The following is a 13,755-nucleotide window of genomic DNA, read 5'->3' as shown; positions in this document are numbered from 1 at the left end:
TGATGGACTACCCAGCAGTGGGGAATAAGTTTCATTACACTAGAAGTCTTTCAGAAAGCGCTGTAACTAGGTTTAAGGATATGATTCCTTCGTTATGTTCTCTAATGCCATATACCAACACAGAGCAGAGTAGCTACCTAAACTCTGTAAGGGAGATAGAGTATCTCGTCAATAGTTTTACATCCTCTTTGAAGACAACTTTGGATGCTGTAGCTCCTCTGAAAAAGAGAGCTTTAAATCAGAAGTGTCTGACTCCGTGGTGTAACTCACAAACTCGTAGCTTAAAGCAGATAACCCGTAAGTTGGAGAGGAAATGGCGTCTCACTAATTTAGAAGATCTTCACTTAGCCTGGAAAAAGAGTTTGTTGCTCTATAAAAAAGCCCTCCGTAAAGCTAGGACATCTTTCTACTCATCACTAATTGAAGAAAATAAGAATAACCCCAGGTTTCTTTTCAGCACTGTAGCTAAGCTGACAAAGAGTCAGAGCTCTATTGAGCTGAGTATTCCTTTAACTTTAACTAGTAATGACTTCATGACTTTCTTTGCTAACAAAATTTTGACTATTAGAGAAAAAATTACTCATAACCATCCCAAAGATGTATCGTTATCTTTGGCTGCTTTCAGTGATGCCGGTATTTGGTTAGACTCTTTCTCTCCGGTTGTTCTGTCTGAGTTATTTTCATTGGTTGCTTCGTCCAAACCATCGGCATGTTTATTGGACCCCATTCCTGCCAGGCTGCTCAAGGAAGTCCTACCATTATTTAATGCTTCGATCTTAAATATGATCAATCTATCTTTGTTAGTTGGCTATGTACCACAGGCTTTTAAGGTGGCAGTAATTAAACCATTACTTAAAAAGCCATCACATAACCCAGCTATCTTAGCTAATTATAGGCCAATTTCCAACCTTCCTTTTCTCTCAAAGATTCTTGAGAGGGTAGTTGTAAAACAGCTAACTGATCACCTGCAGAGGAATGGTGTATTTGAAGAGTTTCAGTCAGGTTTTAGAATTCATCATAGTACAGAAACAGCATTAGTGAAGGTTACAAATGATCTTCTTATGGCCTCGGACAGTGGACTTATCTCTGTGCTTGTTCTGTTGGACCTCAGTGCTGCTTTTGATACTGTTGACCATAAAATTTTATTACAGAGATTAGAGCATGCCATAGGTATTAAAGGCACTGCGCTGCGGTGGTTTGAATCATATTTGTCTAATAGATTACAGTTTGTTCATGTAAATGGGGAATCTTCTTCACGGACTAAAGTTAATTATGGAGTTCCACAAGGTTCTGTGCTAGGACCAATTTTATTCACTTTATACATGCTTCCCTTAGGCAGTATTATTAGACGGTATTGCTTAAATTTTCATTGTTACGCAGATGATACCCAGCTTTATCTATCCATGAAGCCAGAGGATACACACCAATTAGCTAAACTGCAGGATTGTCTTACAGACATAAAGACATGGATGACCTCTAATTTCCTGCTTTTAAACTCAGATAAAACTGAAGTTATTGTACTTGGCCCCACAAATCTTAGAAACATGGTGTCTAACCAGATCGTTACTCTGGATGGCATTTCCCTGATCTCTAGTAATACTGTGAGAAATCTTGGAGTCATTTTTGATCAGGATATGTCATTCAAAGCGCATATTAAACAAATATGTAGGACTGCCTTTTTGCATTTACGCAATATCTCTAAAATCAGAAAGGTCTTGTCTCAGAGTGATGCTGAAAAACTAATTCATGCATTTATTTCCTCTTGGCTGGACTATTGTAATTCATTATTATCAGGTTGTCCTAAAAGTTCCCTAAAAAGCCTTCAGTTAATTCAAAATGCTGCAGCTAGAGTACTGACGGGGACTAGCAGGAGAGAGCATATCTCACCCGTGTTGGCCTCTCTTCATTGGCTTCCTGTTAATTCTAGAATAGAATTTAAAATTCTTCTTCTTACTTATAAGGTTTTGAATAATCAGGTCCCATCTTATCTTAGGGACCTCGTAGTACCATATCACCCCATTAGAGCGCTTCGCTCTCAGACTGCAGGCTTACTTGTAGTTCCTAGGGTTTGTAAGAGTAGAATGGGAGGCAGAGCCTTCAGCTTTCAGGCTCCTCTCCTGTGGAACCAGCTCCCAATTCAGATCAGGGAGACAGACACCCTCTCTACTTTTAAGATTAGGCTTAAAACTTTCCTTTTCGCTAAGGCTTATAGTTAGGGCTGGATCAGGTGACCCTGAACCATCCCTTAGTTATGCTGCTATAGACGTAGACTGCTGGGGGGTTCCCATGATGCACTGTTTCTTTCTCTTTTTGCTCTGTATGCACCACTCTGCATTTAATCATTAGTGATTGATCTCTGCTCCCCTCCACAGCATGTCTTTTTCCTGGTTCTCTCCCTCAGCCCCAACCAGTCTCTGCAGAAGACTGCCCCTCCCTGAGCCTGGTTCTGCTGGAGGTTTCTTCCTGTTAAGAGGGAGTTTTTCCTTCCCACTGTTGCCAAGTGCTTGCTCACAGGGGGTCGTTTTGACCGTTGGGGTTTTACATAATTATTGTATGGCCTTGCCTTACAATATAAAGCGCCTTGGGGCAACTGTTTGTTGTGATTTGGCGCTATATAAAAAAAAAGTTGATTGATTGAGTTGATTGAAATTACAGAACAAATATACAAGAAATGTTGCCAGTGCTCAGGACAGGAGGGTCTCAGAAACCCAGACAACAAATACAGTATAATCTGTCAGCATTAAACAACAAGAAAAACAGAAGAAATACTAAAGTGATCGCCGGCCACAAGCCCTAAGGTTCACTAAAGGGAAAATAAGAACATCTTAAGTCTGGACTTGAAAGTCTCCACAGAATCTGTAATGGAAGAGGACCATAAGCCAGCAATAGAGCCCAGACTGAAAAATGTCCAACTTTCTCCTAAATTGTGCCAAACTGGACTGGGACATAATTCCTTTAATTCAACACCAGACTGCCCCTCTATAAACACATGTTCTGACACAGGCGTCCTTTTATGTGCACCATTGTGTCTCCAGCATGATCCCTGCACCTGAGTGACCTGGAACACTGCAAACAGCGCAGTGGCGTGACGTGTCAAAGCACACACACACGACTGACGTGTGTGTGTGCTTTGTCTGTAGCGCCTTATTGTTTGTCCACATCATTTGTGTTTGATGACTTTTCTTCCACATTCTTGTCATTCTACAATCATTTTTCTAGTGTACAATCAGTTTGGGTTTGTGTGTGTGTGTGTGTGTCCTCTCATGACTGACATCGTCACTCAGTGTATCTTCAACTCTTGTTCCTGTGAAATACGGGGTACTGCAGGGGTTCATTTTCAGCCCTCTGCTTTTCTTTCTCTATAAAGCATCTCCTGGTCAGATATTGTGATGTTTTGGAATTCCATTTCAAAAGGCCACTGTTTTTGACTTGAAGAAAGTTTGAGCACATCACCACAGGTTTGCCCTCCACTGGCTTCCTGTCTGTGTGAGGTCTGATTTCAAGGTTTTGTTGTTAAACTAAACGTGCGAGTGCACACATGCATTTTTCTTGATTTTTTTGAGAGGAACCTTGTGGTACTTCAGGAGAGCATCTTCAAATAAAGAGACGTGAGCAGGCGGGTGGATGATCAGACGGTTACTTTTATTATGATATACTGGGCTACAATAAAAAAACGACAAGGTATTTGTGATCCATAAGGTGCAGACCCAAAACCACCACAGCGTCACTCACGTTCCGTGTTTGCTGCAGGCTGTAATGGCCCGTAATTCCCACACAGACTTTGTCGTCAGTCCTTCAGATCCTGCTGGTGCTTGGTGACCACACCCTCTTCCACGGTCACCATGGTTACTCTACGCTGGCTATGTGTGGCTGATTTTAAACTTCCACACCCACTTTCAGCTAATATCAGCTGCTCACACCTCTCAACGGAAAAGAAAAATCCACTCCAACGCCGCCAAATGCACCGGCGACAGTCAACTGGTGCGGATTCTGAGAGCCGTCACACAAAAAAGACGTATGTGGAAAAACGTGAAATTTAGCTTGAAAAACTTAGTTTTCAACACTGACCAACAGGTGGCACTCTGCGAGTTGTCCCTCCTCTCTGACGACTTGTGGGGGGCACCTCGTAACACAACCGAGACACAGACTGAAAGCTCCACACAGACACAGCACAGGGCCAAAGTTCAAACCAAAGAAGAAACAGAGATCAAAGTGAAATCGGAAGGAAAAGCAGGTTCGATCCGATCAGGAGGCGGTCAGGACGTCGGGATCAGTGCCGAAACATGATCATGGAGTCCCAAGTGAAGTTCAGCGGAACTTAAGCCTTTTGAGATTTATTTTTTATCAAAGTACTCTTTGGTAGAATTTTTAGCCAGTATTTTTTTTTTTTTATGTCGATTGGTGCTGGCCGTCACTGACAACACAGTGGACGGATTTTCTCCTCATGAAAATCAAGTGAGACATATCAAACCTTTTTTCCACTTCATTTTGTCAATAAAAGAGAAAAAAGGACGAGGGTTGCATTTTTATACATTTTCCACTTTCACACGAACACATGAAAGTCAATCCAACCTACAACCTGGACAGTTTGCCACACCTGAAGAAAAACACCAACCTTCAGTTCTTTAAGACAAAACCAGCCTGACAGACCACTCAGAGACACAAGATGAAACCAACCTGACAGACCGCTCAGAGACCCAACAACACGAAACCAACCTGACAGACTACTCAGAGCCCCAACAACACGAAACCAGCCTGACAGACCGCTCAGAGCCCCAACAACACAAAACCAACCTGACAGACCGCTCAGAGACCCAACAACACAAAACCAGCCTGACAGACCGCTCAGAGACACAACAAGACGAAAACAACCTGACAGACCGCTCAGAGCCCCAACAACACAAAACCAACCTGACAGACCACTCAGAGCCCCAACAACACAAAACCAACCTGACAGACCACTCAGAGCCCCAACAACACAAAACCAGCCTGACAGACCGCTCAGAGCCCCAACAACACGAAACAAGCCTGACAGACCGCTCAGAGCCCCAACAACACAAAACCAACCTGACAGACCGCTCAGAGCCCCAACAACACAAAACCAGCCTGACAGACCGCTCAGAGCCCCAACAACACGAAACCAGCCTGACAGACCGCTCAGAGCCCCAACAACACAAAACCAACCTGACAGACCACTCAGAGCCCCAACAACACAAAACCAACCTGACAGACCACTCAGAGACCCAACAACACAAAACCAGCCTGACAGACCGCTCAGAGACACAACAAGACGAAAACAACCTGACAGACCGCTCAGAGCCCCAACAAGATGAAACCAACCTGACAGACCGCTCAGAGCCCTGACAAGATGAAACCAACTTGCAGCATGACAGACCACGCAGAGCCCCAACAAGATGAAACCAACCTGACAGATCGCTCAGAGCCCCAACAAGATGAAACCAACCTGCAGCATGACAGACCGCTCAGAGACCTGACAAGATGAAACCAGCCTGACAGACTGCTCAGAAACCCGACAAGATGAAACCAGCCTGACAGACCACTCAGAGCCTCAACAAGATGAAACCAACCTGACAGAGTGCTCAGACTCAACAAGATGAAACCAACCTGACAGACCGCTCAGAGACTCAACAAGATGAAACCAGCCTGAAAGACCACTCAGAGCCCAAACAAGATGAAACCAGCCTGACAGACCACTCAAAGACTCAACAAAATGAAACCAACCTCACAGACAGCTCAGAGCCCTAAAAAGATGAAACCAACCTGCAGCATGACAGACCGCTCAGAGCCCCGACAAGATGAAACCAACCTGCAGCATGACAGACCGCTCAGAGACCCGACAAGATGAGACCAACCTGCAGCATGACAGACCGCTCAGAGACCCGACAAGATAAAACCAATCTGCAGCATGACAGACCGCTGAGACCCAACAAGATGAAACCAACCTGCAGCATGACAGACCACTCAGAGACTCAACAAGATGAAACCAACCAGACAGACCACTCAGAGCCCCAAGATGAAACCAACCTGACCGACAGCTTAGAGTCCCAACAAGATGAAACCAGCCTGACCGACAGCTTAGAGTCCCAACAAGATGAAACCAGCCTGACAGACCGCTCAAAGTCCCAACAAGATGAAAACCAGCCTGAAAGACCACTCAGAGCCCCAACAAGATGAAACCAGCTTGACAGACCGCTCAGAGACTCAACAAGATGAAACCAACCTGACAGACCACTCAGAGACTCAACAAGATGAAACCAGCCTGACAGACCGCACAAGATGAAACCAACCTGACAGACTGCTGAGAGACCCGACAAGATGAAACAGCCTGAAAGACCGCTGAGAGCCCCGACAAGATGAAACCAGCTTGACAGACTGCTGAGAGCCCAGACAAGATGACAGCAGCCTGACAGACCTCTCAGAGGCCCAACAAGATGAAACCAGCCTGACAGACCTCTCAGAGACCCCATAAGATGAAACCAGCCTGAAGCCTGACAGACCGCTCAGAGACCCAACGAGATGAAACCAACCTGACAGACCTCTCAGAAACCCAACAAGATGAAACCAGCCTGACAGACAGCTCAGAGACCCGACAAGATGAAACCAACCTGACAGATCGCTCAGAGAACCGACAAGATGAAACCAACCTGACAGATCGCTCAGAGACCCGACAAGATGAAACCAACCTGACAGATCGCTCAGAGACCTGACAAGATGAAACCAACCCGACAGACCGCTGAGACTCGACAAGATGAAACCAACCTGACAGACCATTTAGAGCCCCAACAAGATGAAACCAACCTGACAGATCGCTCAGAGACCTGACAAGATGAAACCAACCCGACAGACCGCTGAGACTCGACAAGATGAAACCAACCTGCAGCATGACAGACCGCTCAGAGACTCAACAAGATGAAACCAACCTGACCGACAGCTCAGAGACCCGACAAGGTGACAGCGGCCTGACAGACCGCTCAGAGACTCAACAACATGAAACCAACCTGACAGACCGCTCAGAGACCAGACAAGATGAAACCAACCTGACAGACCGCTCAGAAACCTGACAAGATGAAACCAGCCTGACAGACCGCTCAGAGAACCGACAAGATGAAACCAACCTGACAGATCGCTCAGAGACCTGACAAGATGAAACCAACCTGACAGATCGCTCAGAGACCTGACAAGATGAAACCAACCCGACAGACCGCTGAGACTCGACAAGATGAAACCAACCTGACAGACCATTTAGAGCCCCAACAAGATGAAACCAACCTGCAGCATGACAGACCGCTCAGAGACTCAACAAGATGAAACCAACCTGATAGGCCGCTCAGAGACGAGACAAGATGAAACCAACCTGACAGACCGCTCAGAGACCCGACAAGAGGAAACCAGCCTGACAGGCCGCTCAGAGACCCAACAAGATTAAACCAGCCTGATAGGCCGCTCAGAGACCCAACAAGATTAAACCAGCCTGACAGACCGCCGAAAGACCCGACAAGATGAAACCAGCCTGACAGACCGCTGAGAGAACCGACAAGATGAAACCAACCTGACAGACCTCTCAGAGACCTGACAAGATGAAACCAACCAAACAAACCGCTGAGAGACCCGACAAGATGACAGCAGCCTGACAGACCAAATTCCATGCAAAAATTATAAAAACAATGGCGCCACTTTGTCTCTTCTCTCTTTCTCTTTAATTTTTTTATATAGCGCCAAATCACAACAAACAGTTGCCCCAAGGCACTTTATATTGTAAGGTAAGGCCATACAATAATTATGTAAAACCCCAACGGTCAAAACGACCCCCTGTGAGCAAGCACTTGGCTACAGTGGGAAGGAAAAACTCCCTTTTAACAGGAAGAAACCTCCAGCAGAACCAGGCTCAGGGAGGGGCAGTCTTCTGCTGGGACTGGTTGGGGCTGAGGGAGAGAACCAGGAAAAAGACATGCTGTGGAGGGGAGCAGAGATCGATCACTAATGATTAAATGCAGAGTGGTGCATACAGAGCAAAAAGAGAAAGAAACAATGCATCATGGGAACCCCCCAGCAGTCTACGTCTATAGCAGCATAACTAAGGGATGGTTCAGGGTCACCTGATCCGGCCCTAACTATAAGCTTTAGCAAAAAGGAAAGTTTTAAGCCTAATCTTAAAAGTAGAGAGGGTGTCTGTCTCCCTGATCTGAATTGGGAGCTGGTTCCACAGGAGAGGAGCCTGAAAGCTGAAGGCTCTGCCTCCCATTCTACTCTTACAAACCCTAGGAACTACAAGTAAGCCTGCAGTCTGAGAGCGAAGCACTCTATTGGGGTGATATGGTACTACGAGGTCCCTAAGATAAGATGGGACCTGATTATTCAAAACCTTATAAGTAAGAAGAAGAATTTTAAATTCTATTCTAGAATTAACAGGAAGCCAATGAAGAGAGGCCAATATGGGTGAGATATGCTCTCTCCTTCTAGTCCCCGTCAGTACTCTAGCTGCAGCATTTTGAATTAACTGAAGGCTTTTTAGGGAACTTTTAGGACAACCTGATAATAATGAACTACAATAGTCCAGCCTAGAGGAAATAAATGCATGAATTAGTTTTTCAGCATCACTCTGAGACAAGACCTTTCTGATTTTAGAGATATTGCGTAAATGCAAAAAAGCAGTCCTACATATTTGTTTAATATGCGCTTTGAATGACATATCCTGATCAAAAATGACTCCAAGATTTCTCACAATATTACTAGAGCTCAGGGTAATGCCATCCAGAGTAAGGATCTGGTTAGACACCATGTTTCTAAGATTTGTGGGGCCAAGTACAATAACTTCAGTTTTATCTGAGTTTAAAAGCAGGAAATTAGAGGTCATCCATGTCTTTATGTCTGTAAGACAATCCTGCAGTTTAGCTAATTGGTGTGTGTCCTCTGGCTTCATGGATAGATAAAGCTGGGTATTATCTGCGTAACAATGAAAATTTAAGCAATACCGTCTAATAATACTGCCTAAGGGAAGCATGTATAAAGTGAATAAAATTGGTCCTAGCACAGAACCTTGTGGAACTCCATAATTAACTTTAGTCTGTGAAGAAGATTCCCCATTTACATGAACAAATTGTAATCTATTAGATAAATATGATTCAAACCACCGCAGCGCAGTGCCTTTAATACCTATGGCATGCTCTAATCTCTGTAATAAAATTTTATGGTCAACAGTATCAAAAGCAGCACTGAGGTCTAACAGAACAAGCACAGAGATGAGTCCACTGTCTGAGGCCATAAGAAGATCATTTGTAACCTTCACTAATGCTGTTTCTGTACTATGATGAATTCTAAAACCTGACTGAAACTCTTCAAATAGACCATTCCTCTGCAGATGATCAGTTAGCTGTTTTACAACTACCCTTTCAAGAATTTTTGAGAGAAAAGGAAGGTTGGAGATTGGCCTATAATTAGCTAAGATAGCTGGGTCAAGTGATGGCTTTTTAAGTAATGGTTTAATTACTGCCACCTTAAAAGCCTGTGGTACATAACCAACTAACAAAGATAGATTGATCATATTTAAGATCGAAGCATTAAATAATGGTAGGGCTTCCTTGAGCAGCCTGGTAGGAATGGGGTCTAATAAACATGCTGATGGTTAGGATGAAGTAACTAATGAAAATAACTCACAGAACAATCGGAGAGAAAAAGTCTAACCAAATACCGGCATCACTGAAAGCAGCCAAAGATAACGATACATCTTTGGGATGGTTATGAGTAATTTTTTCTCTAATAGTTAAAATTCTGTTAGCAAAGAAAGTCATGAAGTCATTACTAGTTAAAGTTAATGGAATACTCAGCTCAATAGAGCTCTGACTCTTTGTCAGCCTGGCTACAGTGCTGAAAAGAAACCTAGGGTTGTTCTTATTTTCTTCAATTAGTGATGAGTACAAAGATGTCCTAACTTTACGGAGGGCTTTTTTATAGAGCAACAGACTCTTTTTCCAGGCTAAGTGAAGATCTTCTAAATTAGTGAGACGCCATTTCCTCTCCAACTTACGGGTTATCTGCTTTAAGCTACGAGTTTGTGAGTTATACCACGGAGTCAGGCACTTCTGATTTAAAGCTCTCTTTTTCAGAGGAGCTACAGCATCCAAAGTTGTCTTCAATGAGGATGTAAAACTATTGACGAGATACTCTATCTCACTTACAGAGTTTAGGTAGCTACTCTGCACTGTGTTGGTATATGGCATTAGAGAACATAAAGAAGGAATCATATCCTTAAACCTAGTTACAGCGCTTTCTGAAAGACTTCTAGTGTAATGAAACTTATTCCCCACTGCTGGGTAGTCCATCAGAGTAAATGTAAATGTTATTAAGAAATGATCAGACAGAAGGGAGTTTTCAGGGAATACTGTTAAGTCTTCTATTTCCATACCATAAGTCAGAACAAGATCTAAGATATGATTAAAGTGGTGGGTGGACTCATTTACTTTTTGAGCAAAGCCAATAGAGTCTAATAATAGATTAAATGCAGTGTTGAGGCTGTCATTCTCAGCATCTGTGTGGATGTTAAAATCGCCCACTATAATTATCTTATCTGAGCTAAGCACTAAGTCAGACAAAAGGTCTGAAAATTCACAGAGAAACTCACAGTAACGACCAGGTGGACGATAGATAATAACAAATAAAACTGGTTTTTGGGACTTCCAATTTGGATGGACAAGACTAAGAGTCAAGCTTTCAAATGAATTAAAGCTCTGTCTGGGTTTTTGATTAATTAATAAGCTGGAATGGAAGATTGCTGCTAATCCTCCGCCCCGGCCCGTGCTACGAGCATTCTGACAGTTAGTGTGACTCGGGGGTGTTGACTCATGTAAACTAACATATTCATCCTGCTGTAACCAGGTTTCTGTTAGGCAGAATAAATCAATATGTTGATCAATTATTATATCATTTACCAACAGGGACTTAGAAGAGAGAGACCTAATGTTTAATAGACCACATTTAACTGTTTTAGTCTGTGGTGCAGTTGAAGGTGCTATATTATTTTTTCTTTTTGAATTTTTATGCTTAAATAGATTTTTGCTGGTTATTGGTAGTCTGGGAGCAGGCACCGTCTCTACGGGGATGGGGTAATGAGGGGATGGCAGGGGGAGAGAAGCTGCAGAGAGGTGTATAAGACTACAACTCTGCTTCCTGGTCCCAACCCTGGATAGTCACTGTTTGGAGGATTTAAGAAAATTGGCCAGATTTCTAGAAATGAGAGCTGCTCCATCCAAAGTGGGATGGATGCCGTCTCTCCTAACAAGACCAGGTTTTCCCCAGAAGCTTTGCCAATTATCTATGAAGCCCACCTCATTTTTTGGACACCACTCAGACAGCCAGCAATTCAAGGAGAACATGCGGCTAAACATGTCACTCCCGGTCTGATTGGGGAGGGGCCCAGAGAAAACTATAGAGTCCGACATTGTTTTTGCAAAGTTACACACCGATTTCATGTTAATTTTAGTGACCTCCGATTGGCGTAACCGTGTGTCATTACTGCCGACGTGAATTACAATCTTACCAAATTTACGCTTAGCCTTAGCCAGCAGTTTCAAATTTCCTTCAATGTCGCCTGCTCTGGCCCCCGGAAGACAATTGACTATGGTTGCTGGTGTCACTAACTTCACATTTCTCAAAACAGAGTCGCCAATAACCAGAGTTTGATCCTCGGCGGGTGTGTCGTCGAGTGGGGAAAAACGGTTAGAGATGTGAACGGGTTGGCGGTGTACACGGGGCTTCTGTTTAGAACTACGCTTCCTCCTCACAGTCACCCAGTCAGCCTGCTTTCCCGGCTGCTCGGGATCTGCCAGGGGGTAACTAACGGCGGCTAAGCTACCTTGGTCCGCACCGACTACAGGGGCCTGGCTAGCTGTAGGATTTTCCACGGTGCAGAGCCGAGTCTCCAATTCGCCCAGCCTGGCCTCCAAAGCTACGAATAAGCTACACTTATTACAAGTACCATTACTGCTAAAGGAGGCCGAGGAATAACTAAACATTTCACACCCAGAGCAGAAAAGCGCGGGAGCGACAGGAGAAGCCGCCATGCTAAACCGGCTAAGAGCTAGTAGCTATGCTAAGCTAGCGGATTCCTAAAAACACGCAAAGTGAATAATGTGTAAATAATTTAGAGGTGATTCAGCAGAAGGAGTGCTTTAGTTAAGGCACGTGAAGATTACACTGGGAAACAAATCGTAATCTAGATAACTAGATCAATCTAACTGCGCAGATTAAACAGCTAACAGATACAGAAAAACACCGCTGTGCTCCGGAACAGGAAGTGATACAATTGGATTCTCATATGGCCGCCGTTCTGAGTTTGTGATATTCCCAGTACTCCAAACTTCTAGATCACATTGTAAAGCATTCCTCATGACTTTTTAGATACTGAAAATGTTTAAGCCTTTCCAGAAGCAAAGGTGTGGGAAAATAAGGGAAATGACGGCATTTTAGACACCATCTTGTTCTTTGAAAAAGCCAAAAGGGGATTTTCCAGGACAGTTTCTTTGTGATTCTACTCAGTGTTTTCTGGACCTATCCTGAAAATTTCCATTTTGTTTTTAGGCTGAATCTGTTGCACTACTGGGTCTGGCATGGCAACGAGGAACAACTCTGCACCTGCAGGAAAAGTGTCCAGATAAGACCATCAACACGAGCCTTCACCCTGACCCGGGTCAGTCCTGTGCTAATAACGGCGTCTGATTGGTTCTGATAGTCTCTGATGTCAGTCACATTTGGATAAAACCTGAGAGTGAATTTTTCTTTTGAGTTGTGAAGGCTGGGCGAGGTACATCTGCCTTCTTGCAAGACCATGACATGGTGTCCAGGAGCATTTCTGCCGGTTATTGGCTGGGGAGGGACATGCGGCGTTTCCAGCTTTCACTCTGACATGAGGTTTAAAAAAAAAAAAAAGAAAAAAAAAAAAGGCGCCCAAGTGCAATGCTCAATTGTGCTACATGTACAGAAAGAAAAACAAAAACTGCCTCAGCTTCGGCAAAATTAGTGGCCCACAAACAAAAGTCAAGGGTGGGCGTGGCAGTGTCCGAGTGCATTTACATTCTCTGTAGTAACCCCTCCCCGTCACTCCTGCTGAAGATTAGTGTGTTGAAGCAAAAGGAAGAGACGTGGTCGCCATCTATGGGGGAACCCTCCACACGCCTGCCAGAGAAATAATTACAGATTGCACTCCAGCCACAGGTCTGTGCACCAGCTGCTTCTGCCATCTCACCGAGCGCACGTTCTGAAGTCACACTTCACTGCTTCAAATCAAAAGTCCCACTGCACTCCGACTCAAACCCACAAAAACATGCTCTGGAAATCATCGATTCAATCACTCTTTGTTCAGATCAGAGCTGGACCAATACGGATTTTTTGTGGAGCCAATACTGATACTCATGAGTAAAATAAAAAAGTATGATCCTGATATATAAGTGTGTGTTTTCACTCAATTCAGGAAACACAGAAACACAGCTGCCTGGGAGCATCTTCCAACACCTCAGATTATTTTGGTCAACCAACCAACAGGTCACCCTGCCTTCATTATTGGTAGTTGCCATGTCACATCACTGAGAATTTGCATAACACCGACTTCTCATCTATGTTGGCTCCGCCTAGCTGGCGGCATAGCGACCACGTCTCTTCACGTGCACTCTGTCTTGTAGCTAATGTGACCAAGGAGAGATGGGGGTCCAAGCCATGCTTGACAGCATTACAAACAATGAAGTC

General features: G+C 44.2%; 1 protein-coding gene across 7 annotated transcripts; it reads right to left on the bottom strand.

The window, feature by feature from the left end:
- Positions 1-3,621: 3,621 nt before the first annotated feature.
- LOC117500905 lies at positions 3,622-7,810 on the bottom strand. 7 transcript variants are annotated; one of them, XR_004557885.1, is made up of 5 exons: positions 7,318-7,810; positions 7,020-7,195; positions 6,519-6,704; positions 5,396-6,472; positions 3,622-5,351 (listed from the first exon to the last, which is right to left on the bottom strand). XR_004557885.1 is itself a non-coding variant. In XM_034159694.1 (4 exons), the coding sequence occupies exons 1-4, from the start codon at positions 7,665-7,667 to the stop codon at positions 5,801-5,803; spliced, it is 1,116 nt and encodes a 371-aa protein (XP_034015585.1). In that variant the 5' UTR covers positions 7,668-7,810; the 3' UTR covers positions 3,622-5,800. The 7 variants fall into 7 exon arrangements, 3 of the variants coding, with proteins under 3 accessions (XP_034015585.1, XP_034015583.1, XP_034015586.1); XR_004557884.1 differs by having other exon boundaries at positions 3,622-5,491; positions 5,607-6,472; XR_004557887.1 differs by having other exon boundaries at positions 3,622-5,360; positions 5,607-6,472.
- Positions 7,811-13,755: the final 5,945 nt, after the last annotated feature.

This window comes from Thalassophryne amazonica, chromosome 19, assembly GCF_902500255.1.
Source record: "Thalassophryne amazonica chromosome 19, fThaAma1.1, whole genome shotgun sequence".
Taxonomy (NCBI): Eukaryota; Metazoa; Chordata; class Actinopteri; order Batrachoidiformes; family Batrachoididae; genus Thalassophryne; species Thalassophryne amazonica.
The sequence above is the reverse complement of the archived record's forward strand: the minus strand, read 5'-3'. Positions and strand labels throughout refer to the sequence as shown.

What these genes read in the sequence shown, in the direction of transcription:
- LOC117500905 (XM_034159692.1), bottom strand. Translation starts at nt 7,667, where the DNA reads ATGGAATTTGGTCTGTCAGGCTGCTGTCATCTTGTCGGGTCTCTCAGC. An exon ending in GTCTCTGAGCGGTCTGTCAG is followed by an intron (nt 6,705 to 7,019) that starts GTTGGTTTCATG and finishes GCGATCTGTCAG; the next exon opens with GTTGGTTTCATCTTGTCGGG. An exon ending in TCTCGTTGGGTCTCTGAGCG is followed by an intron (nt 6,473 to 6,518) that starts GTCTGTCAGGCT and finishes GGTCTCTGAGAG; the next exon opens with GTCTGTCAGGCTGGTTTCAT.